This window comes from Pituophis catenifer, unplaced genomic scaffold, assembly GCF_029215685.1.
Source record: "Pituophis catenifer annectens isolate HBS135680 unplaced genomic scaffold, rPitCat1.0.hap2 SCAF_6, whole genome shotgun sequence".
Taxonomy (NCBI): Eukaryota; Metazoa; Chordata; class Lepidosauria; order Squamata; family Colubridae; genus Pituophis; species Pituophis catenifer.
In genome coordinates, this window is record NW_027256886.1 from 72,992,826 (window position 1) to 73,019,685 (window position 26,860).

Consider the following 26,860-nt stretch of genomic DNA (forward strand, 5'->3'; position numbering starts at 1 on the left):
TCCGGCCTTAACACGCCCCGCGAGCGCCCGCCCTCCCCCTTCCTGGAGCAGCCGACGCTCTCCTCCTCCTCCTCCTCCTCTTCCTCCTCCTCCTCGCAGCTTCCCCCACACCACGGTCCGCCCGCATTCTCCGCTGCCCATGGCGCTGAAGCGGATACAGAAGGTGAGCGCGCCCCGAATGGGCCGGGACCAGGCAACAGCCCTCCCCCCCCCGCCCCACTACTCGTCGGTTGGGAACCAACCGGGTGAACTTGAGCTTCCCGGGGCCTTGGGAGGGGGGAGGGGGAGGGGAGGGGGGAGGGAAGGCAGTTAAGCCTGAGGGGGGGAAAGAAACCGCTTTGCGTTTCGGGAAAGAGGCGTCTCTCTGAGGGGGGGGACACCGGGACCAGGGCCTACCCGAAAGGACTTGAGGGCGACCGGGGGGGGGCATCTAAAATAATGACTACTAAACCCCCCCTCCCCACTTTCAAACCCCACTCCCCTCTTTGGGAGGCAGAGGATTTGGATAATTTGGCAAATGATAGAAACCTTTCTCCCCCCGCCCCCGAAAAAAAAAAACCCTCAAATGCTTCGTTCTCCTTTTAGACAGGCAACCCTTCTATTAAACCCTCCAGATGTTAGTAGAAGGGTCAAGTAAGGGGAGGAAAGGATGCACCAGTGTGCAGTTTTCCACACACCCCTGGGAAGAAAAAAAAAGAAAGCTTGTCCATAGAAAACGAGCCAGGTGAAGAAGAGATTTGGAATAGAATTCTTTTTTATTGGGCCAGGTGTGATTATTAGACACCGGAGGAATTGGTCTAATAAAGAGAAATAAATGTTTGTTTAATAGAGTCTCTGCTGGGGGTAATTTTCCCTCCTGGCCAAAACATTGGAAGCACCCAGACCCACTATGGGTTTTCCCCCAGCAATATTGTTCAGGATGCTTGGTGGTAGAAATTGAACTGTTAGTTAACAAGGGTTATTTATAATGTTCCATTGCTGCAGGAAATGTCTTGCCCTTCTTGGGTGGTTTGAAAAAGCTGCAACTGCTCCCCACATAAAATTGCAGGTAGTCCTCGACGTACAACAGTTTGCTTAGTGACCTTTCAAAGTTACAACTACACTGGGAAAAAGGGACTTATAATCCATTCTTCACAGTTAACGACCTTTCCAGCATCCCTGTGATCAAAAGTCAGATGCTTGTCAACTGACTCATACTTAGGACCGTGTTGCTGTGTCCCAAGATCACATGATCCCCTTTTGCCACCTGCTGAACGAGCAAAGTCAATGGGGAAGCCAGATTCATTTAACAGCCGGGTTACTAAGTTTATCAACTGCAGTGATTCACTTAACAACTGAGCCAAGAAAGGGTGTAAAATGGGGCAAAATTCATTTAACAAATGTCTCATTTAACAACATAAATTTTGGACTCAATTATGGCCATAACAACTACCTGTAGTTTATTGCTGCCAGATATATTTTTAATTGTGGAAGATTTTTCCTAACACTTTTCCTGGGTAAGAGACAAAAAAAGTTGTTTCTGTACAGGCTTTTATTGCATCTTAGTAAACATACGGTACATATCAAACCTGGCTGGGTTGAAGTGTGTTATAAGAATGCCTCCTGCTTTGCTATTATTTTTCAAGCCTTTTGTGATGTTCTTGGAAGTGCATATGGGCAAGCAGTTGGTAGGGTTTTTTTTTTCCTACTTGGCAGTTTTCTCTGCCTAGCAGGGCAAGTGTAATTGTGGTTTGGAATAAAAGGATGTGATTATGTGTATTCCACTTAAAGGTGAAGGATCGACAGTCTGTCTTACTGCAGAATTAGTTGGAATAATTTGCTTCTGAATGCCTTATTTCTCAAGCAGACTTGCTTGTATCAATTCTTGAGAAATTTCTGTTTTTAACTGAGTCTTTAAAGAAATGACATCCTTTAAGACTAAGCTTGATTAGTGTTAATTTTAAAATGTGAGAGGTTGAGTCAGATGTTGTCATTTGTTATTTTTGGTGTTAGATTAGGGAAGATGAGGAGGAACACCTAACGTCTTAGCAAAAAAAGAAAATTAACTGATGACATTAGCAATGGGTGTAATTTAATGAAATTTTATTTGCAAAAGTAGGCAAATTTGCAGAAACATTGCAGAAAATTATAATTACTGTACTTTGTTCCACCCATGGGCAGTTAGTTTCCTTGTTTTAATTGTTGGGAGATATTTTTTGGTGAAGATTTGAATCTCTGAACACTGTTCATAAAATCACCCTGTCATTTTTTTTCTTTCTGGAATTCACAGGGAGAGCTTTGAGGCAAGTTGACTACCATAGGAAAGAGTATGCTGGTCTAACAATACCTTGTTCTTGCAATTCTTCACTTTATGGGAATAATTTATATAGCCACCTTGAGTAGTCAGTTAATTAGAAAGGCAAGGTTTAAATCAAATTACTTCTTAAAAATAGAGTGCTTAGGATATGTTATAAATTATATCAAGGCTGAAATCCTAAGTGCCTTTAAACAAGCCCTATTATAAGTGTATTAAGGATTACACATGTTTACATCTGTCGTATATTCTAATTAAGGATAAGCAGCACTGCAACTTCTGAATGAATATTAGGAATTAAAAGTGCTTTTTGTTTTAAAAAAATGAAGCCTAGACAGGTTTTTAATTTTCCCTCAGGGGAAACTGGGATATTTTAATATTAAAAGATTATTTAAAGATATGTTGTGACCATCTAATTGGTAGCATATTTGTTGAAAATGTAGGTGTCAAAAGTTTTTTTCCCCAGTTACCTGTATTTTTCAAGTAGTCCACCAAATGGTTAGAAAATAACAGTCAAAGGCCCATTCTGGAAACGTTTCCTATATCCGAGATGTGTTCAGAGTTGCATGGCAAGAAAATACTTTGCCAGGGTAACCAACTTATTTAAACTTATTTATTTAATATCTGATTGATCCAAAAACTTATAGAAATGGGGACTTTAAATCAGCATCATGAAATCATTGGTTTAATTGCCTATTTTTTATTATGTTCTTAAATCTGATGATTAAATGATTTTAAAAATATAGAGTGGTTAACTAGAAATGTTTTATGATTTTTGTTATCCTTACCATAGATATACAAGTACCAGTATTATTTTGTTAAATAAGCAGATAACAGTTAAGAATTGGATAACAGTTGTGTCTTTAAGGCAGATAAAAATATTTGTAAGGAATTTCAGCTATATTGAATCAATTGATTTGTCTCCCACTTGATTTGTGCAATTTACTTCAACTAAATGATTGGTAAATAAAAAATAATTAAATTGTGTATTATTGTTGTTGCAAGTGTACTAATATTTCTTCCACTCATTGATATGGAAAAATCTCCATGTAGCTGGTTAGAACTTTGTGAAGTTTCTGAGAGAGATTAAAATCTGAGACAGTTTCCCCATTATCCTTCTGATAATTGGTATTTAACCCATATCTGAAGTTCTTTTCTCTCTTTTTCTTTTTTTGGAGGGAAGTCACGGACTGGTCAAATGTCAGTCTTCTTGATGATCAGAAAACTGTAACTGCAGTTTGGCCAGGTATCTTTGTATACCATGACTATCATGATTAGCATATTTGAAATTGGTGTGGATATATTGGAGTTCCTAGCTAAACAGTATATTTTTGGTTAACCATTCAAAGTTTTTTTTTCTTCTATCTTAAAAAAAATTCCAACTTCCAATAGTTATATGTATTTCAGCTTTTTGAAATCATCTTCATGATACCAGTTTCAGAGACAACAGCTACGTTGATAGATGGCAAGTGAACGGGAACACTGGTGATAGGCAATAAGAGATATAAATATATGTAAATGAGAAAAATGACTTTGGATTGTAGCATAAACTGTTTCTAATAGATCTAGTATCAGATGTGGAAACAGTTTATTTGTGAGTCTGCCAGCACTATAGCTGTTTAATCCTTGGACCTGACCTGTTACCTGCAGCTTGTCAAAGAGATTCCCCCTCAGATATTGAAACATATACATTGACTTCCAGTTTCTTTTCTGGAACTATCTGAAATGGTATTATTCTCCTGCTTTAGCAGGGGGTTGGTCAAGAAGACCTCCAAAGTCCCTTTCAGCTCTATTCTGATTGACTGTTCAAAGATCATGTTTTTCCATATCTTTTTTGGGTTTTGGGTTTGAACATACGGCATGTATGTTCTGAATCTGTCTTAAATCTTAGTTTTTTATTTAAACAATTGGGATTTCAAAAGCTAAGGCAGAGGCCAGTAGGAGAGGCATTGCTGATCAGAGTAGGTTAAGGAGAATGCATAGGGATGCTTGAGAGGCATGCTATGAATTGGGAAGGGAGCATGGGGATATGCGAGTGGTATGGCATTGATCAGTATGTGTACATGATTGATGCATGGGTTGGGGAAGGTTGAGAAGAGTGCATGGGTTGGAGAGAGTAAGGGAGTATGCAAGAGGTGCTGTGTAGATTGGGGAGGGTGTGTGGGCCTCTGCGGGTAGTGTTATGCAGGTCGGACAGACGATGTGAAGATGTGTACAGTATATTATAAAGCCGAGGTGGTGCAGTGGTTAGAGTGCAGTACTGCAGCTACTTCAGCTGACTGCTAGTTCAGCAGATCAGCAGATCAAATCTCACCGGCTCAAGGTTGACTCAGCCTTCCATCCTTTCGAGGTAGGTAAAATGAAGACCCGGATTGTGGGGGCAATAAGATGACTTTGTATTTAAAAAAAAAAAAAAAAAGAACACCGCTTAGGGGGGGCTAAAAGCCCTACTAAGCAGGTATATACAAAAGTATGAAGGCTATTGCTTAATGCATCGTAAGCCGCCCTGAGTCTCCGGAGAAGGGCGGCATATAAATCAAACCAATCAATCAATCAATCAATCAATAAATAAATACAGTGTCTGAGAGGCACTGTACAACTTTGGGGAGGAGGCTTGGGTATGCAGCATGGATTGAGAAGTGTGCACAAGTGACCTGTGTGAATGCAGAGGGGTTGGGGGAGAGAGCATAAGTAGGGGAGATGTACCCCAGCAAATTACAGTCTTCCCTGCCAGCTTCCCTTTTACTTTTTAGGGATGCTGGCATGGAAGGTTGCAAATAGCAATCATGTGATCATGGGGTGTTTAGCAAATGATCGTAAGTGTGAAGGGTTACTAAGCATTCAAATTGCAATAATGTGACCACCAGGTGTTGGGATAAACTCCAAAGACTAGTTGTATCTGTCATTTAGTGCCATTATAACTTTGAACAGTCATTGAATGAAGATTGTACGTTGAGGAATACCTATAGCTGCTTTGAGAAGGAGTATTTTGCTAACAGCAATACTATTTAAGAAGTGCCCCTTTCTCAAACATTTGCAGAACATTCAAAAGCTTAACAGAAAACACTTCTGCTTCTAATAGTCTCAAGGTAGTCCAGAGAGCAAGAGTTCTGGATTTGAACTGCCTCCTATGGTGCTTTAAAGTGGAAACAGAACCAAGGTTTTAAAAAATATCATGGCAGGTTCAATATTTAATTGACATTGAGGGGATATTGAGGTTGGAAGCTTAAGAAAAAATACAACTTACATTTAAATATGTATTTTGTGAATTCAAATGAGATGGATTATTTGCAGCATTAGGTTTCAAATATTGCAAACAATATTTATAAATTTATTAAATTATATTTCTATTTCAGTATTCTATAAAATTAAAATATGTTAAATATTTTATGTTATTAAAATATGTTAAATATTTTAATACAGTGTTAAGATTTCAATTAGGAATTAAACTTCTAAATGTATCTAATATATGTAACAAATGACATATTTACTTGAGAAGCTTATATATTCAAGTGGTATTGTACTGCAGATCTCAAAGACAATATTTCTGAGTTTTGTGAATATTCATGCGCTTATAATAACTTGATTGGCTATTTACTTTTATCTATAGAAATTTGAAGATGTGTGTTATACTAAGTCAGAGAGATTTGTCACTTTCTCCTCACAAAATCATTCAGGAAAAGAAAAAGTAACAGTTTATAACAGTGAAACCTTCGTTGTTGGCTACACATATCCTGAGTTGTGCTATTAAATAGCTCAGCTACTTAAAATCTTATGGCATATAGTTTATTTTTTAAATATATATATAATTAAAACCACAATTTACTAGGCTTCAAATGCAAGTATCTGTAAATTTTTTGGAATAATTTATGTCCTCAACATTTACTGAGTAATTGTGGTTGGAAGAGATTATTCAGTTGTAAACCAGCTGTGCATATGTGTATGATTGTGACAATTCTTTGCATATTTTTTTATATTTAGAGGTTTTAATTCATACAGTTTTTATACTAATTCATAATTCTAGCCAATTTATGCACTTTTCTTAATTACTACTCTCTTCCATATCCATTTTTTCACTATTGTCAAATAAGATACCGAAATTTGAATTTTTAATTATTCAAATATACATATAATTCAACTCATTTTTATTTATGTAGTTTTGAACATACTGCTCCACTTCATTAATCCTGAGATGATTCACAATCCTCAGTAAAAATGGAAAAAAAGTTAAAAACCAATTCATAACAGCTAATACCGTACCACCTCTAGTGACAACATCCAGTTTCAATAGATTAACCTGCTATCCAATACTTTACAAAATGGCTCTTTCTTTAACATTTCCAATAAGAAAGAAATATAGGGTTATTCCAGAGTGTAGTGGCTATTACCAAAAATCCTGTCTCTCATCAACCTCTCAGAGGGAAGGTACCCATAATACCCTCTTCCAGTTTAAGCAAACAAGAAGGGCAAGTTGAACTTTAACAAGACAGTCCTGGAGATACCTGACAGTCAAATCATAAAGAGCTTTCTAGCCCAAAACCAGCACTTTGAACAACCTGGAAACATTTGCAGTACTTGCACAATTGGAGCTGTGTGGGTTTAAAACCTTCCATTTATCAGTAGATGGGCTGCTGTATTCTCCACAAGGGCAGTTCATGTAAAATGTGTTACAGCAACTCACTCTAAAGGTGATAAGGACATGAGTTGCTGTCACTAAAGGCATGTAGAGCCCCCTCTGGGGCCTCATCTGAAACTGGCTGAAGACATCTCTGGCAGTGGCTTTAACTGAAGATCCAACAACAGCTGTCAGACTAAGAAGTTTGACTTACAGATCTTCTCTTAATGGAGACTTCAAGACTTCAATCCCTTCCAGAGTCAGTACAACAGCTGATTACAACCTGGTTCGTTAGATGAATAAACATGTCCATCTTGCTTCAGTCAGTTTCTCCTCATGCAGTGTCCTGCAGCTTGGATCAGGACTCTGCTGCATCCCCAGCTAGGTATGAAAACAAGATTTACAGTAGGATATCATCAGCATATTGATAATATATAATCTCAGGCAGCAAGTTTCCTCTCCCAGCAACTTCATATAGATATCTGTTAAAAAGCAAAAGTGAAGTCAAGCTTCAGGTGAGCCCTGCTGCCAAATTGAATGACCCACGTAGGAAGGAATCATGCCCCTACTCCTAGTCCACACAGGTGGCCCAAAAAGATGCTCTCGTCAATAGTATTGATCAGAGTAAGTGATGTAACTTCTGTTCCATCTTGAGGCATGAATGCTGGCCAAAAGGATCCAGACAATCTGCTATATCTAGGAAACTCTGCAACAGGACTTGGACATCCCAATAAACCAGACTCCATTTTTGAACCCCATATGGAGATTGCAGCCCATTTTTACCATGGCAGAGTTTCCTATGGTCTATCCAGCCCAGCAACTTTGACACCATTCAGCATTCATAGCTTTGTCTGGACAACCCTTTTCTGATATTCTATTTCAAACCTTCAGCCTGGAAAGTAATAGTTCCAGAAATACACAGATAACAAAGTTGTTCAGTGCAATCTCATCTTGTACTTAGTTGACTATCCTATTCATTTCAGTGGGCTTTGCTGTTTTACTTCAGGTGTTGATAATAGTATGGGGTATAATAAAATCTGGCAGTCAGGTGGAAAAAGGAACATTATTGAAATGGGTTATCAACAGCTTTCCTTGTTCAAATTTATGGGTTTTTTTTTTCTTTATCCATTAGGATATAACTATCTTCCATAAAACTACCTGTTGTTTTGGTTTTGTATTGAGAAGTAAATGTTATATTTTATGCTTTGTTTTGCTAATTGTTAATATATTATTACATTTATTTATCTGGGGTTTTTTTGCTGGTCATTCACTGACTAAATATTATTAAATAATATAAGCTCATAATATGGAAGCCAGGAGGGAACAGTCTTAGAAATTTTTATTGATAAAACAATTACCAATACCAATAGGAACTCCTGAAACAACTCACAAATGTGTTTTCTAATGTAATAAATAATTAAAAATTAATTTTATGGCTTCACAAGGAATTACAAAAATGTTGAAATAATATGTGGCCTAAAATAACATGTCATTCCAGAAGCAGTGTCCTTTTTTTCAAGATTCCTTCCCTTTGTTCCCAGCTGATAATTATATCAATTTAGTTTTAAACATTCAAATTGCTTTTGGTTACTACCTTAGAAAGAAAAAAAGTCTTAGGCCTCTAATGCTGGGTCCAATGTGGCAGTTACATTTGAGAACTTTTCATTAGTTCTATTGTGTTAGTAATACACTTGCTTTTAAAAATGATGACTGTGGTGCACTTGAATTTTTGCAATTTAATGCTGACCTGATTTCTGACACACTAACTCAGAAATTCACAAGTAATTCCAACAGAGACTGGCTAAAAGTACAGGTTGTCCTTGCTTTAAAGACCATTCACTCAGCAACAATTCAAAGTTAGTGATGCTGAATGAATAGTACTTATACCCAATCCCTAATGTCATGGCTGTGATCAGCACTTACATCAATCACTTCTACTTGCTATCCCCTCCCCAACTCTGCCCTTTTGACCACCCTGCCCAGTGGCATTCCTTGGCAGCAGTGACAATGCTGGTGCTGCTGAAGTAGGGCTTTAAGTATTGTCAGCCAACCATGGCCAACTCCAGGTGTCTGAAACTTCATGAGAAGGCTACACAACAATTTAGAGAAAGGTGGACCTTCTCAAGAGATTTTGGAGGCCTAAGAAGTATCTTCCAAAACATCATGATAGTGGCACATGCAGCCTTCGGAAAAAGGCATGGTGCAGATAGCAGCTTCCTGACGTAGGGCCAGGACGGGCACACAGTGGGAGGAAGATGGCAGCTGGGTGCAGCACAGCCAGTAGAGCTCACGTTGGTGAGGCTTTGTGCTGTGATGCTGGGGTGGTTCGCCATGGTCTTGAGCTGGCACTCTTTGATGCTGATAGTGGCGCTGGGGGCATGAAATAGAGGTCAGGGAGTTTCTACTTCAATTCTGATGCTGCTGGGTGCCCACCATTGCTAAGAGTACAGAATGGCCTCAGGGAGGGTTGGGGTGGGTGGTAGGAATTCAAAAAGAGACAGTCCTCTTCCTTACCAAAGTTTGGGCCTGGGAGGGACCAAGCTGGGAAAGCTTGGATTGAGGTTGGTCCTTGCCTAATGACCAGTGGGATTCTGTTAATGATGGCAATGGGAGCTGCTGGGATTTCTGTTGCTAAACTGCACAGTGATGTGACGGCGTGCTTTTCAACTACCTCAGTAAACAATGGAAATTTTGCCCCCAATTACCATTGTTAATCAAGGACTAACTGCTATTTCTGTTTGGTCATGATAGGAAAACAAACAAGTTGCTTATTTATTTTATTTCTGTAATAATCTTTTCAGGCAAAAATTCCAAAATAAATTTTCAAAAGGAAAAGTTCTAAAATCACAATAAAACCAACAATTCTTAAAGACAATAATGAAATTAAAAGTAATGTTTATTTCAGAACAAGTTTCCCAACTGCCTGCATGCAGTTCAGTAGCTTTGTTATATGCCTTATGCTGTATTCAGCTTTCATGACACTTGGAAATTGGACACTTGTGGATTCTCCTTTGGAGTGGTAGTATCAGCACTTTGCATAAATAAGTTATTTTCTCTTCTCCCTGAAACCAGAGCTCTTGGATTTAAAAAGGCCTGTACTTGGAAAAATTTTGCCATTGGTTTCTTTAGACAAGTACACACTTAAATGATCTTTAAAGAGTGACATGCAGCTAGTTATACAGAATAAAATTAATTGCAAATAACCTTAATAGTTTTTCTAGAAGGTCAGGGGAATTATGTGAGGAACAACAAAAATTTGGCTTCGTATCAGAATGACTATTCGTTTTAATGTAAAGACTAATATTTAAATGAATGTTGATGAATACTGATTGGTTATAACAATTTTAATGTGAAGAAATGGAAGGTCGGTTAAAAATCAGATGCACTACTGTGTTTGTGGCTAATTTAAATTGTTTGAATAATCCTGCCTAGTAATCATACTAATATTAAACCATAAACCATGATTCACAAACCATAATAGCTAGGTTATTATGCCTAGCTATTCCAAACTACGTTTTACACAGTAGTGGATTTCAAATCCTGTCGCTAATGGTTTGCTCGTGGGTGTGTGCACATGTTGCTTCTGCGCATGCACAGAGATGTTTGGGCAGTTGGGCGGAGCCTCCTGCTGCTGCCGCTACCGGTTCGCCCAATCCGGGATGAACTGATAGCAACCCACCACTGGTTTTACATTACTACAATGTGAGAAATCCAACTGCCATCATGTTTGTAAATAGCCACCCTGTAGAGATGGGATGCCTCACAAAGAAAAAGAAATGGAAAGCATTTTAGACACCCTCAGCTTCCCCAAGAAACACATGGAAAATTCTAAGAAGACCAAGGAAAAAAATTCCAAAGATTTTTTTTCTTCTGAAGTTGATGCTTTCTTTTTCAAAAATGTGTAGTAGGATGGCTATGTAAGATTCATGACTATATTGTATTTAGTACTTATTGTGTTTAAGAACTGCTATTAGTCCTTAATATTATGATTATAATACTAGTTTTGCTTCAATAATATTTTTGCATATTAATCTCAGCTTTTTTTTTTTTTTACATCTGAGCTATAATTAAATTAGTCTACTGCAAAATATTTTTTCTTCTACGCTGATTAGTTGATTAAGTATGAATAGCCCCTTGATAATGAAGCTAGGAATTTAGTAAAGTATTTATGATCTAGTCAAAAATTAATACTATTCTGACTATGGAATTCAGTTAGATTATTCTCTTGAAATAATAACATCAATCACTTCCAGAAAAGATGGGTGTGATGAAGATATGAAATCTGTTAGTTCCTGTGAGATTCTCCAGTGTCAATAGCATTTGAACGTGTTAACATTTGGCTTTAATGTATTACTGATCTGAGTATAATTTTTTAACTTCTGACTTCTCTGCCTTTTTGCTTCACACAGGTTTACACTTAAGGGCATGTATTTTTTTAATATTCAAGTTTTAAAGAATCTTCACTAATTATGGTGGTTAGAATTAGTTTGTATCAAGTTGAGTAAGACAATAGATTAAAACATTTCCACTTAAATTTACAGTACATATAAACAATGTATTAAAAGAGCCAAGTTGATTGATAAAGTTTGAACTGAAAAACAAAAAAACTTCTTTTAGTGCCAAAAAGAGAGATTACAGTATATCACCCAAGAGACATTGCTTCTTTTGTTTTATATTGGATTTAAATTTTATTTTATAAAAAGAGATACATTATGCATACTGTATACTTTATCTGGAATTTAGGGCCAGAACTGAAATATATAGATCAAACTCATGATTGTCCTGGAGCTGGTTTTAATAATAATATATGTTTTGCTAGGTATTAATTCCTGTTCAAAGAAATTGCTTCTGTGACACTGTATACATTTCAACACATATCCCAACTATTTGGGCCCTCAAATCTAACCCCATGTTTCATGCAGGTATCCAGATTAAAACATCCTTGACAGATAGTTGTCTAACTTCTAATTGAACACATCCAATAAATTGCCTTCCCTCAGTAACTGGATTCACAGTCAAGCTATCGTTGCAGTTAGAAATTTGTTTCTAAGATTCAGTTCAGGTCTGCCTTTATGTAATTTAAATCTATTTTGATTCCTGTTACCTTAAAGCTCCCTGAGATCAGATCAAGTCCCAGCCATCTTCTGTGACATCTTTGTAGGTATTTTAGGTATTTATGTAGAGTTTAGTCATATATTCTCTCAAGTTTCTTTTTTCTGGCTAAATATTCCCAGATATTTAATCATGGGACTTAGTTTCTAGATCACCCTGTGTCCCCTCCCCCACCTGTTCGTTTCTCTAAATCATTATTGCTACTTAATGCTGAGAATTGCACATAATACTTGAGAGATGGTAGATTACTTAGAGAAATCTATTTTTCTTACTTACCAAGATAATATTGAATTTTATTTCTGTTTTCTACAGTATTAACCTACCCAATTTTATGCCTGAAAATTTGAGAAGCATTTCCTTCACATCAGAGTCATGAAAAAAAAATACTGAAGAGTACCAGATTCAGGACTGATTTCATTTCATCACTCCACTTGATATCACACTCAGGTAGAAGAATTATTGAGCAGGCTTCAGATACATTTCTTGGACCAGCTATGTGCAGTATTCATTGTCTTACTTTAACTGGTAATCTTGCTAAATAGGATAGTTTGGGTTCTTTGTCAAATACTTCAGTTAAATTAAGGTCTATTCTGTCTATAGTATTCCCCAATTCTACTCAATCCATGATAACTACTGGTAATCACAATTATATTTTTAAGGTTGTTTAGATCATCCCTTTTACAATATGGTCTGGGATCTTCCCAAGTACCTTTTTCTCTCTTCTTGAAGATAAAGACAATATTTGTTCTCCTCCAGTTTTCTGGAATTTCATCGTTTCTCCAAGAGTTGTCAAAGACATTATGTCACGCCTGATAATCAGCATATTCCTTCATACCGTAAAATCTAGTTTATCTGATTCTGGAGATTTCATCTCACTGCAACTGAGCAGGTATTCCATGACTACATTTCATCCTGCCCCTTTGCCCTGCTCTTTACGCTTGCCAAATGGAACATCTACAAGAATAGGTTCTGCTTTTTCTGTGTTACCTGTTAGCATTTTGCCATTTTCATTTAGCAGGCGATTCTTTACCTTTTGTTATGAATATAACTTGGGAAGCTCTGATGATTAATTCATTGATTTTTGCATCCTTCACCAATATCAGCTCATTTGGAGCTGTAGCTTTTCTGACAACATCTCCGTAATTCTGAGCTGAATTAATGTATTTATTTAAAATATATGCAAACCATATCTGTAGCTACCATATAAACTGAGCTCCTTTGCTTCCAAAAATGAAGCAGATGGGCATGAAAAATTGAATAGTAAATTGCTCACAAAATTCTTTCACAAACCCCTTTGGACCAATTATTTGGCACCTCTGGAAGCCCGATTTTTCATGCAGTTGGAGAGCTGATGCAGTTATGACTTTATTATGGTAGGGCTTTATTATGTTAATACTTTTTAATATACTTTATTAGTATAGTATATGGAAGTTTATTTCTGTTGCAATATAAACTTTAAAAAAATAAATGAAGTACAACATACATTAATATTTGTATGCTCTGTTAGAATTAAAGTTTGTAGACTTACTGGATCTTCCTATACATTTTTTATGCCTGAGAATCTTATCTTTACCTCTTTGATACTTGTTAGTGAAATTGTGCAATGGTTAATAAAACAATAACTTCAAAACATGGTGATATGAATTATCACTGGCTCTTTCCTTGACCCATGCAGGGTTTTGACTTAATTCATTGCAGAGTTCTACTCAGATTAAATCATGCTCAACTTTTGCCTTAACTCTGTTTAATCTCTGTTGGAAGTCTGTATTTATGTCTTTCCACACAGGCTAACAACTTTAGAATTGAAATAACATGGGAGTCACTGATTGTATTAATGATAAGTATATAACATATGCCTTAAATGTATGGAGATCACTTATCTCGCAGTAGTGCTCAATACTAATTATCTTAATTCCACTGTGCATTCATTGAATTTTATTTTGACTAAAATTTATTTTGATTCTTTTTAGTTGTAAATTTTGCATATGCTTAATCAAATCAATAAATTGGATCCAGATTTGGATAATTAATCTTGAGTTTGTTTATAACCTTCCAAATGTTTTCTATGATTCTTACAGGAGCTAAGTGATCTGCAGCGTGATCCACCTGCACATTGTTCAGCTGGACCTGTTGGAGATGACTGTAAGATCTTTATAGTTGATGGCAAAATAGTTTACATACTTATAATATACAGTATCATTAAATACTTAGTAAGATAAATAATATTTTGTGTTTTTCAGTGTTTCATTGGCAAGCAACTATTATGGGACCTGTAAGTATGTAATTTTTATAACTGAGTTCATTTCTTTTGTTTACTTCATTAATAATAAAATAATAAAACTAAGTTTTAATATAATTGATTTCTGCAAGTATCTCAACCTAAATTCTAACGTATATTCTTTAGGTTTAGCACAGAGTGATGTGTGAATGAAGTCAGTGAATAAATCTTGGTTGGCTCTAAATAGTAATAGTAGAGTGTAGGAATGAGGTGTTGCATCTATTCTGCACTCAAGTCCCCCCTCCCCCATTGCCACTTACTGGTTATCAAACCTTAGGCAGTCCTGGACATGCATAATATTAGGTTGGCCTCTAATAAAACTCATTCATCTAGGATGTGGATCCTGAATGAGTGGAGCAGCTTGGTATGTTTTATTGAGATCCATTTCAGCAAATAAGAAAATGCAAACTAATATTGTATTCTAGGAAGTTGCTCTGTAGCTTGTAATATATTCTGTTTGAGAAGCTGCATTGTATAAAATCCTTCTTAAATACCTTTAACAATTAAATAGAAGGAACACAATTTCTCACTGATTAAACAATAAAATCACCTGATTACAAACTATACGTTGACGCTATTTAATATACAGTACTGTGCAAAAGTGTTAGGCAGTTATGCTGTAAATGCTGTAAATTAATGCTTTCAGACATAGAAGTGTTAATAGTTGATTTTGATCAATTAACAAAATGGAAAGTATATGAACAGAAGAGAAATCCAAATGAAATCAATATTTGGTGATTAAATGGCAATGTGTTTGTCAGGCCTTATTACATACATTTGATAAAGTGGACTCTGATCTATGAGCACTTATACAATAATAAATGTGTTAGTATTATGCATGGTACCATAAGTAAATAACTAATTGTAATTACCCTTAACCCAAGGTAGAAAGGAAATATGGAAAGCTAAACAGGTGATGTTCTAGATCTTAGGTGTGAAAATGAAATGGGAGTAGAAGATGCAAAAGGAAACAAAAGCTGAAGTCTCTTCAGTCAACCTGTCTATCACAGGTTGATTAAACAAATACTCATCTGCCTTACTTATGGTTAGAGGTGATAGAACAGAGATAATTTGTTCCAGGGAAGAAGGAAACGAGGAACAGCAAGGTATAATAATAAGTATTGAATCAGAAGTGGGGACAGCCAAATTTAAGTATGTCTTCAGCCTTGGAGAAAGAAGATCTTTCATAACATAGGACCAGAAATATTCTCTTAGGCCAGACTAATTCAAAAGGGGATGCTGTTTACATTAATTTATTATTTTAGAGACTTATGATATTGCATAATTGTTTTCAACCACTATTTTATTTATAATGCATCTTGCTACTTTGTTACTGGGTCTAAACAGAACAAGATTAGTTCAATCATATATTTATTTTTATTTGTAATTTTTATTTCTACATGCATGACTGTTGATAATTGTGAGCAATTCTTATTGATTAGAAATGCACTTTAAATATTTGAAGAATTCATTAATTGTTTACTGTGTTGACAGACCTTAATGGTTCTGCTCTCCACCTTCTGGTTCAGATCCATAATGATATAGTTGGTATGGCCATAGAATTCTCAATTCAATCTTAATCATTCTTAATTATTCTTTTGCCAATCTCTATACTGGCTGAGTCTGGGAATGTACGCAGGTGAAATGAATGGTGTTAACTGACAGGCCATATATCCTACATCCTGCTTTCCGAATAACTACTATAATTTATGTTATACACTCAGCTTCATCGTGCAATCAAGGTTGATTGGTTTTTCCTCATATTAAATTACTATGTCACATCTTAGGGATTTTTCTAGATTTTACCTTCTGAAAGAGATTCCTTCTTGAATTATGTCTGGCATCTCACTATTTGAAGATTAAAAGACCTTACAATACTGCTTTTAGCAAAATCTTTGTGAAGTCAGAAGAGCTTTATCCATATTCAATATAAATTTACATTTTGATTGTATTGATATTAGGAAATCTATATTATATTGCTTTATTGCTAATGTTTTATATTGTGCTATATATTTATTTTGCCTATACTACATTTAGCTATTATGGCTGCTATTCTGTTACTGCTATTACATTAATCTGAAATGATGCAATCCTTCCTGTGTTGTTTTGCTTTTGGTTCTGTGTTTTTTTATTGCTTTTCTGCAGTAGGAATAAGAACAGCAGAGTGGATGACTTATAGTACCAGGGCAGGAAGGGGTGGCAGCAGAAGCAGGGAGTTTGTCTGTTAGTCCTGTCAACAACCTCCTATCAAACCTCTTTTTTAAAATGAGAGAAACAGCAAGTAAGAGCAAGGGAGCACAACAGAGAAGGAGAGAAAAAAAATAATATGTGACTCAACCACAGAATTTCTGATAAAGCAGAAGAGGCAGAAACTAACCCCCACAGATCAGGCACTACATTTATGAGTCTAGCCAACTGTCAGAATTTCCTTTTATCCTTACCTAACCCCATTTTAGGGAGAGCAATTGATGGATGTTTTCCCATCAGCAAGAAATATATCCATCACTTTCCTTAACATATACTTTAAAGCTGTAAGAAAATCACCATTCGCCAGCCTTCTTACTGAGATAGATTAGAGTTTAGCTGTCAGCATAAAGCTAAGAATGCTGTCTAGATGATTTCTCTCTAAAATGGTATAAAGATTAAAATAGTGGTCATAATCAAGTATTATTTGAAGAAAAATTTAATCAAGATTTTCTGCAGGCTTGGATGAAATTGGCTTTAAAAAAATGACAGCAGCCTACAATCTGCACTCCGAATTAAGTAGTAGTTTCATGCAAACGATGGAAAACGTTATCTTTTTATTTTGTTTGTTTTCCAGCCTGACAGCGCTTATCAAGGGGGAGTCTTTTTTCTTACAGTCCATTTTCCAACAGACTACCCATTCAAACCACCAAAGGTAAACACTTAATTTTAAAAATGCCGTTTGTTCATTTTAATATCAGGGCTTGGTCTTATGTTCTGATGGGGAAATTTGCTGGGCATAGATATTTTATTAAAATAAGAATAGAATAAATAGATCAGAGGACAGAGCACTTTGAGACAAACACAGAAGAATTCAAAAGACAAATTAGTTTGCAATATTTTAAATTTGATATGGCGACTTCAGCCATTCCTGAGACTCAAGTTGATGGATATTTGAGGTCCTAGAGAATAGGAAACAGATCTTACTAGCTTGAGATCTGCTTTTCCACCCTCACACTTAAAAGGATGCAGATTACCAGCTGTCTGCAAGGAATATAAATCCTTCCATTCTCCACTATCCTGTCCGAGCTGAAGAAGCTTCTTGGATGAGAAGCAAAACCTCTTCAAAAGAAAGCCAAGAAAGTCCAGTTGTCTCCTAAAAAAGCACCTTTGGGACACCCTCACATTTGTTTGTCAGTATGCATTTTAGAGGAAACCTAATGGTCAATCTGTTACCTAAGGTTAAGTTAGATCTTGGTTCTTGAATTGTATATATGATCTAGAATAGGAGTTTTATATACAATGGTGCTACCAAGTCTGGGATCTCCAAGGCTTCAGACGCCTTTGTGGAGTCCACATGCCCTCTTACCACCCTACCTCTTGGGTCTGTGCTGTGGTGCTCTTTCTCCCTTATGGCATTTTTTAAATCTCTCTGAAATCATATCTATCCTTTTTTTTTTTTTCCTTTTTCCAGAGAAATTCTATCAGGCAGGAAGGCAGGAATTGATGTATTGAACTGAATGTTTTGGCTGTCCAAGAGCAGTGGTCTGAACCTACATCTCATGGCACTATTGCTAATATAATGTGATTTTAATGTTTCCGTGGACTTGGAAATTACTCTGATAACATGCCTTTAGCAGAAAGCTTTATAAAGATCCAAGGGACGGCTTAAAGCTCCAATCATTTTATGTGGTAGTGTATTTTACCCAGATAATTTGGTTATAACTGTTGTTGCATTAACAACAGAGTGTAGAAAAAGTATCAGATTCATTCCCTACCAAATTAGCAGGGGTGGGAAAAAACATAAAATGCCTACATCACAGAAATTGAATTTCTTGACATTTTTACATAAATATTTTATATTAGGGTTGCATGAAGTCTCAAAGGGGCACTTTGCTTCAATTGTGTGTTTTAGGCAAAAGATGACTATTGATTTTAATTGAATTGATTGTACTATGGATGTATATAAGTATGGCACTATTTTACCCAAATGTATGAATAAAATACCTTGTTTCATTATAATCAGCTATACATATTCTACATCTAAAAGCAACTCATTCATAAATTACAATTAACACCAAGTCTTTAGTCCATTGAGTAACTAGGGCCATAAATTTATATTTCTAATGCTAAATTGCCCAGCCATGAATTTCAGTGTAATAAGTATGCAACAAGAATATGGACATCCAAGATATTACTTAAAATATTAATATCTCAAAATCAAATTAATACACAGATTTCTTCTGAGAACATAATTTTAAGACATTGTAAAGATGTGTATTTGAATAAATTCATTACACTTCAATTCAGTCATTTTGCCAGATCCAATAACTCCTAAGAGATAATTGGGAGCTACCAGAGTTAGTAATAAAGTGGGTGGCTATATAAATGTTTTAAATTAATACATTTCACCACTTATGATATCTTAGGGTCTGGAAAATGAATGAGTATGTGTTTTATGGAAACACGACGGTGATCAGATTTGAGCATGAGGATAGCTCTGTCCTTCCAAAGAGAAGTTGAGCTATTAGATATTACTTAGCATATATAATGATTGACAAACTTTCTAAAAACCCCATCCAACAAATAGTCTTATTTGTTCATTTGGCTCTTTACTGCTCATTCATAAAGAGATTTTTCTTTTAAAAATGTCTGATGAAGTTATCTAGTATATGTGGTACAAGCAATTGAATTTTATTTTGCACTGTTGCGTTGCAGATTGCATTCACTACAAAAATATACCATCCAAACATAAATAGCAATGGAAGTATTTGTCTTGATATCCTGAGGTCACAGTGGTCACCAGCACTGACTGTATCTAAAGGTAATTCTATTTGTGAAGCAAACCAACAACATACTGCTTTATGTGCATATTGTATAAAGTTTATATTCTGTGAGGATCCCCTAAGTGAGATAATTAAATAGCCACGCCTGAATTTGTTACTATGTATTGGGCATAAGACCATTGCTATTGACTTGGGTGGAGATTTTAAACTATGATCTAAATTGGTGACTGTAGCGATCAGATTAGAACCTTCAGAGGAAGGAAGCTTGCATAGTTTGAGAGAGCTCTTCTGGAAAAAGATCTGGAAATCAGGAGACCATTATACAGTAATTACAAAACTTCATTTAGACAGCAAAACTCATTGTAAAAAGATTGAGTGTATAGTAATTTAAAAAATCAGTTTGATTGCATATTTTTGCTTGACATTTTTTAATCTGCACACAGCTCACAAACACTTGTGTCTTTTAATAAAATTTGTTGGTTGGACCAGATTCCTGATATTTTCTTTGCAGCAAAATTCAGTATTAGATATATTAAGCAAATAATAATAATAATAATAATAATAATAATAATAATAATAATAATAATCATCAGAAAAACAAGGAAGCTTATGACAATGAATCATGCCTTACACCCTAAAAGTGATGTTGACCGATTATATTTACCAAGAGCAGAGGGTGGTCGAGGACTCCTACAAGTAAAGCAGACTGTGGAAGAAGAAAAACGCAGCTTGAATGATTACATCCAGAAAAGTGAAGAACCAATGCTTAAGGAAGTAAATAAAGGAGGCCTTTTAAAGACAACTAACACAAAAGCAGAATATAAGAAAGAAGTAATTGAGCAGCGAGCTGAAAATTGGAAAAGCAAAGCTCTGCATGGCCAATACTTGAAAAGTATTGAAGACAAAGCTGACCAGAAACTAACTTGGAACTGGTTAAGATCAGGAGTACTGAAAAAAGAAATAGAAAGCTTTATTTTGGCAGCTCAAGAACAAGCCCTAGCCACAAACTGCATGAAGGCAAAAATTCAACATGTTACCACCAACAGCAAATGCCACCTCTGTAATGAGAAAGATGAGACAGTCGACCACCTGATCAGTGGGTGCAGCAAAATTTCACGAATTGACTACCTACAATGCCATGACCGCGTTGCTAAGATCATTCACTGGAAATTGTGCCAGAAGTTTGGATTTGAGTACAGCAAAAACCACTGGGAACATCAGGTTGAGAAAGTTTTAGAGAATGAGAAACTCAAGATCTTGTGGGACTTTAGGATTCAGACTGACAGGCACTTGGTCCATAACACACCTGACATAACAATAGTTGAAAAGAAAAAAGTATGGTTCATTGACATTGCAATACCTGGTGATGCACGGATTGAAGATAAGCAGCAAGAAAAAATCATGAAGTACCGATACTTGCAAATTGAAGTTGAGCAACTGTGGAAAAAGAAATTGTGTGTTGTCCCGATTGTAATTGGAGCCCTTGGAGGAATACCCAAAGGGCTATCTCACTATTTAGAAATTCTAAATTTACCAGACTTGAACATTTTGACTCTACAAAAAACCACCTTACTTGGAACAGCTTACATCCTCCGACGATACCTTAACAGTTCCTAGGTCCTTTGTTAGGACTCGAGCTGCTGAGCTACTAACCAGCCTCAAAGGCTGTGAATCTCACTAAAGATATAATAATAATAATAATAATAATAATAATAATAATAATAATAATAATAATAAAAAATAATAATAATAAATAAAAGGAGTCTTTAACATATATTTTCTGAAATTTCCAAATCATTTTTGATGCCAGAAGCAATAGGAAAAACTGGAGATAGAGGAATGTTACTCCATGTCATTTGTTCTAGGTTCTGAGGGATTAGTTGGAATAAACATTAGGAAGATCTAACTGTGAGACAAAGCCATAAGCTATGACAGTTTACATAGCTGGGGAAAACCCTGCTATGTTATAAATATAAATTTATATTGTAACTAAAAACTACATGTTAAACAACAATCATCTGAAAAGCAACACTTTACTCAATCTTAATTTTACTCATTTTTTTGAACTATTCTCTAGTGATGATGTCAGCTGCATGCTTAAGAACCAAATTACTGAGTTTCTAGAAGGTACAGTGGAGTTATTTTGGTGGCAGTAGTTTAAGGTTTTATTAAATAATGTAGACTGAAATCTCCGGTATTAAGAATGAAAAATAATAGAATTCTTGACAATTTTGTTTTATTCCTCTATAACTCTCACATTGTTTTGAATCAAAACTTACCCATATTCTTTATATACAAAAGAAACACAACTTAACTGAATGGAGCAATTCCAGAGTTATTTAAAATCTGCACAACTTTCCAAGATGAGCCTCTCAGATAAGAGCTCTGTGTTGTATAGTGAGCGCATGGAAAGAATTTAGACAAGGCTGCCTCCAATTTAATTATCCTTTGCCTATGGAAACCTAACTTCAAGTTACCACTCATATACTGTGTAGAACTTTTTTCCCAACTTCAGTACCATGGATTTTAGATGCCTCACTTATTCTTAAATAAATACTTAAAGTATTGTAAGTATTAAAGTAAAAGCATCTTAAATACTTAAAATATTAAAAAATACTTCCTAATGGCCAGATACATACTTTAAAAAAAAAAAATCAACTCAGAAGAGGGGAACTGGTATCACTAGAAGTATAATGTCTTTTATATTTCTCAAACTGCTATGGTTTAGCAGTTTTTAAAATATTTGGGAAAGGGAGGCACTCTAGCTAAAAAAGCTAAAAAAAAGGAGATACAGAAACAGCCTATTTTAAATTAGTTGCATTTTTTAAGATACTAACTCCTGTATTAGTGTTTTGTTCTTAAAAATGAAAGGATTGCCAAAATTAGTTTTGTGGTAAAACTCTTGATTTTTTTTAATTGAAAAGAAGTAAAATGTTTCCCTAAAGCATGTTGTGGTCTAATATAAATAGTTGGTATCTACTTATGCACATTTACATATGGGACTTGAATTCTGATGGGGTTAACTTGGACCTGCTGTTTTGAAGCTTGGAAGTGGGATAAAAAGGAGAATATTGCATGCTTATTTTGGTAATAGTTCTTTAAAAAGTAACAACTGGGGATGTATTGAAATTATGTTGTGCTTTCCCTTAGATTATTAAAATAAGGAAGCCAATTTTCTTTCAGAAGTAGGAAGCACCTCTGGAATTGGGCAGAGTTGCAATTATGTTAGAATACCCAAATATTAATGTGCAGGAGCTAATAAAGCTGAGGAGAACTAGTTACCTCAAATATTGGAAAACAGGAACTATTGAATTATAAAACAGATGAAAAATGAGTAGCTACTTTTGAGGCCTAATTAGTATCTTACATCATGAAAACTCTAATTGATTATTTTTACTTTCCCTCTAGTGCTTTTGTCCATATGCTCTCTACTTTGTGACCCTAATCCAGATGACCCTTTAGTACCAGATATTGCACAAATCTACAAGTCAGACAAGGAAAAGTACGTATCAATATTATTTCAAAAATTGTAAGCCACTACTTAGTTCTTTTCTGGTTTTTTTTCTCCTTGCACCCCAAAGATCTTGATGAAATGATTCAGTTATTTTACTAGACATTTTTTTCCCAATCATGTTACGTTTTATTTTAAAACTGTACTCATGGACTTTTCAAGTCCAGTTTCCCTTAATATATATTCAGCATGTAAGTTGAAGGGGAAAGGATACAGCCTTATCTCATACATTTCTCATACTGCTCTGAACTATGGCTTTAAATTTAAATATAAACTAGATACTCTGTCTTAAAACTATTGTCTATTATGCTTTGGAGTGGTGAGACAATTGTATATGTATTCTTAATCTAAAAAAGATAAGTAAGCAAATTGTATGTACCCTTCAATTTACAAAGCTTGGAAAATGTTTCACATGGTAAACTAGCTGGTTTATTTTTAAACATCTCCTTAACTGTCCTAAGATAAGAAGAGGAGAAAAGACATGAAAGCACAACACAATAATGGTACTTCATGGCATTGTCATCCTTTAGTCATTACAGGAGTGAACCTTATGTATTTCTTGAAGTGTTGACCATGTATCAGTGTGGTACCACATGCTTACTGATGTGTGCCTGTAAAACTCCAGCTTTATCAGAAAAAGTTGCTGTACAAATATTTAATCTATTTAACCCATGTTTTATATCTGAGCCAGCAATTTATATCTGGGTTTCCTCCCCCTTGAGATCATCATTATGAGTCTGGGTTTTTTTTCATCCAATTCTGTTTGTCCCTGGAAATCATCAACACGTTTTGTATTCCAATCAATCCAGTTAAAATGGTTCCTCCAAAACACTGGATTTTTTATTCCATAATGACCAGATAGGTTGGTACAAACCAATCTTGTGCTCTAAATTTCTACAGTACCAAACAGATATGTTTTTTTCCAGTAGAATAGAAGATCATGACTATTTTAAGCCAGCTTTCCCAGTTGTGTGCCTTCAATGTGTGTTAGAATCGCAGCTCCCAGAATCTTTCAGCATGATTCTTTTCATGGGAATTCTGGATGTTGCAATAGGACTGAAGAAGGCTTTTCTAAGCACTTGTATCTTGTAGTTGATTGTATTTGAAATGTGATAACACAGCTGTGAATCATAAGCTTGTATATTTTCGCTTTTTTTTTTCTTGGACAGATATAACAGACATGCAAGAGAATGGACACAGAAATATGCAATGTAAACTTTGAAGACATTTTCTTATATACCAGAGTACTGTAAATTTTAGGGTTTTTCAAAATTAGAAGTAAATGGAGCACAGTTTACTGTTTTCAGTGTACCATGAAGCCCTTTTTGATTTTTACCCATATAAGTGTGTTTCTGGAACAAGGAAATTAACTACAAAAATTAACCTGAAGACTGTGACGAGAGTATTTATCCTTTCTGTATGCTTTGCAAAAGACATTTATTATGTTTTTTAAAGATACTTGGACATCTGCATCTCCAGCCTACAAGATTCATAGCGCAGTTGTAGAGCAACCAAACTATTTTTGCTGAAAACTAGGTGGTACATAATAAATATTCTGTGTCTTTGAGATGTCAGTCTTGTAAGTCTGTTTGAATGTCATTCTTTGTTAGTTCATTGTATAATTTGTATTTTTTTACTGTATAGACTATATTTTATTTACCATATATTTCAACTCATTTTAGACTTTCTGCACAGTATTGAAAAATACAACTGCTACTAAATGAGTGAACTATTCCTTCCCAAAGGAATATTCTATAAACTGATAGACTTCTAAAAACAAACTTTGCACTCTAATCTTCAGTATGCTGATTATGGGGAAACAGATGGTTTTGATTTTGTTGCATACTTTTATTGCAATGTGAACTAATTGCACTGCTCTGTAGAAAGAAATGTAACTAATTTTGTTCTATTCACAGCTGACTTTTTATCCCATATGGGCAATATAATCTCTGACATGTTAACAAAATTGACTTGAAGCTTTTCCGTATAAATAAAACATGTTTTTTACTACTTGTCTTGGCTGTTCTTTAAATCTAGCACATTCTTTACATGTGCATGCTTTGAAAAGATCAAAATATTGTTCAATATATAAAGTACCATTGGGAATAACTGACCTATGTGCTTGAAAATGCTCCTGAGAGCATTATTGTAGCTTTTAAACAAATTACTTATTCATTATATTCTATTGATCGAAGTGGATCGATCTTTTATCCAGTATAAATAATGTACCTTCAAGCTTGCAAAGTAGTTGGGAAAATGTGCTTATGATGAAAACAGTTGATTTTAGAAAATCACAAGCGCTTCTTCTCCCAGCTGTATAACAATATTTTGATCTGATATTTCTACACACAAACTAATGCTAAAGCCAGTATATGTATACTGCATGTTTGGGGAAAAACAGCCTTTGGTTCCTTACAGATAAGTGCATTATTTTTTTAATGTAGATTTTGTGGTACTAAAGCAGTCTGAAATGCATTTTAATTTGTAGCTGAAATAATTCTAAAAAACAATTTAGCTAGAAGATTTTGCTGCCATAGATAAAAGTTAACCCTTTATTATCTTAGTGCTTTGCGATCCAAAAAGTATTCAAACAAAAACCCATAATTGGAATGCATCAAAATGTGGCAAACATCCCAGAGGCTATTTTTCTGTTTTCTTGGCTTTACTCATAACCTTTTTAGCATTTTAATTTCCACATTTTTGCATCATGCTAACTGCCTATGAAAAAGTCTTTACTGAGCAATTTATGCATAATAATCAGCTAGGGTTTAGAGAGGGTTTTTTGTTCGTTTGTTTTACCTCAGTACAATCTAAAGATGGAAGCTTTATAAGATAGCACTGAAACTTCATTGCATTAGTGTCATTGCTTACTGTGAAACAGGCCATCTCTGCAAATAGCCAATATATGTTTCCATGCAGTAAATGAATCCTTCGCTATACTTGAAAAAAAAGGGATGCCATTGCTTGTGAAGCTATTAATATTCTGTCATCAGCATTTAAAAATGGTGGTAAAAGATCCTCACTTTCCACATTTATCTGTATTAAATGTTTAAAATAGGTTCGTCCCAGAATATCCCATATCTCTTCTTATAATAGGCTCTGTGAAATTTGGTAGTTTGATTTGCATGGCTGTTAAGTGAAAGAGTGTTTAATCTGCTTTACTGAAATTATATGGAAGATGGTTTGAAATTATTTAGATGTTGTTATGCTTTGAAGTATACTTAATCGGAGGAATTTACTAACCATAATGCAAAATCTTCAGGCTGAGCAAAAGGTGCAAATGAGGTTGCTGCTTATTCTTCATGGGGTTCTATGAAGTATCGTTTAAGTAATAGAAATGTCTTCAATTGACATTTAAAACAAGTTCAGAGACTGGTTTCACCAACTGAACTTCCAGACTAACCTTAATAACAGATCTTTAAGCAGACATCTGGACCAGAGATTCAGTTAACTAAAAGGTGTTAAGAATTCTCTGTAATTTTTTTTTTTTTTTTGCATTTTCTGGAAATTGATCATTTTGTTTTTAAGTGAATCATGATGGTTGGTTTTATCACCCACCCACCCCCATCTCAATATTTGCTCAGTCCTGGTGCATCCATTATGGTGGCATAAATGTGTCTGAACTTCAGTCCCTCCACCAAATGCCAGTTTATACTGTACAGTGCCTTAGCGAGGGCACTAACTGAGCCATCCCATTTTCTGTATAATCCTCACTTGGCATTATTGGTATGACTAAAGCAAAGGATCTCTGTATCAGTGAAATTCTTAAAATGTAATCTTTAGTCATTCTAGTTAATGTTAACTAAGGCGTGCTTTCTAGCTACTTCTGATGTGGTATTTTTCTGCCTGAAGATGTCAGCTGAGGCTTGAATGAAAATAAAATTTTGATTTGAACTTGGAATTTGTAAAGTTGTATTTTTAACCCAGCAGTTTCACCTTTATGAATTAAAAAAAAGCAGCAGTGATAGTTCTGTTCAAATGTCACCTTGATGCTATGAATGAAACTATAAGGTTGGTTATTGTATTACACAAATCCAGTAGAGCTGCTTTGAGCAAAGTATTCTCCCAAAAGGGGATATAA

The 26,860-nt window shown here is 35.2% G+C and overlaps 1 protein-coding gene across 2 annotated transcripts; it reads left to right on the plus strand.

The window, feature by feature from the left end:
* Nucleotides 1–26,680, plus strand: UBE2D1 (ubiquitin conjugating enzyme E2 D1). 2 transcript variants are annotated; one of them, XM_070945845.1, is made up of 8 exons: nt 1–163; nt 12,333–12,467; nt 14,099–14,162; nt 14,261–14,292; nt 17,120–17,197; nt 19,201–19,306; nt 22,677–22,770; nt 23,949–26,680. In XM_070945845.1, exons 4-8 carry the CDS (start codon nt 14,284–14,286, stop codon nt 23,992–23,994), a joined length of 333 nt encoding a protein of 110 aa, XP_070801946.1. In that variant the 5' UTR covers nt 1–163; nt 12,333–12,467; nt 14,099–14,162; nt 14,261–14,283; the 3' UTR covers nt 23,995–26,680. The 2 variants fall into 2 exon arrangements, with proteins under 2 accessions (XP_070801946.1, XP_070801945.1); XM_070945844.1 differs by lacking the exon at nt 12,333–12,467.
* The last annotated feature ends 180 nt before the right edge of the window (nt 26,681–26,860 follow it).

Coding starts and splice junctions, on each gene's coding strand:
- UBE2D1 (XM_070945844.1), top strand. CDS start 140: ATGGCGCTGAAGCGGATACAGAAG. Junction 164..14,098: donor CGCTGAAGCGGATACAGAAG/GTGAGCGCGCCC, acceptor TGATTCTTACAG/GAGCTAAGTGATCTGCAGCG. Junction 22,771..23,948: donor TACAAGTCAGACAAGGAAAA/GTACGTATCAAT, acceptor TTTCTTGGACAG/ATATAACAGACATGCAAGAG.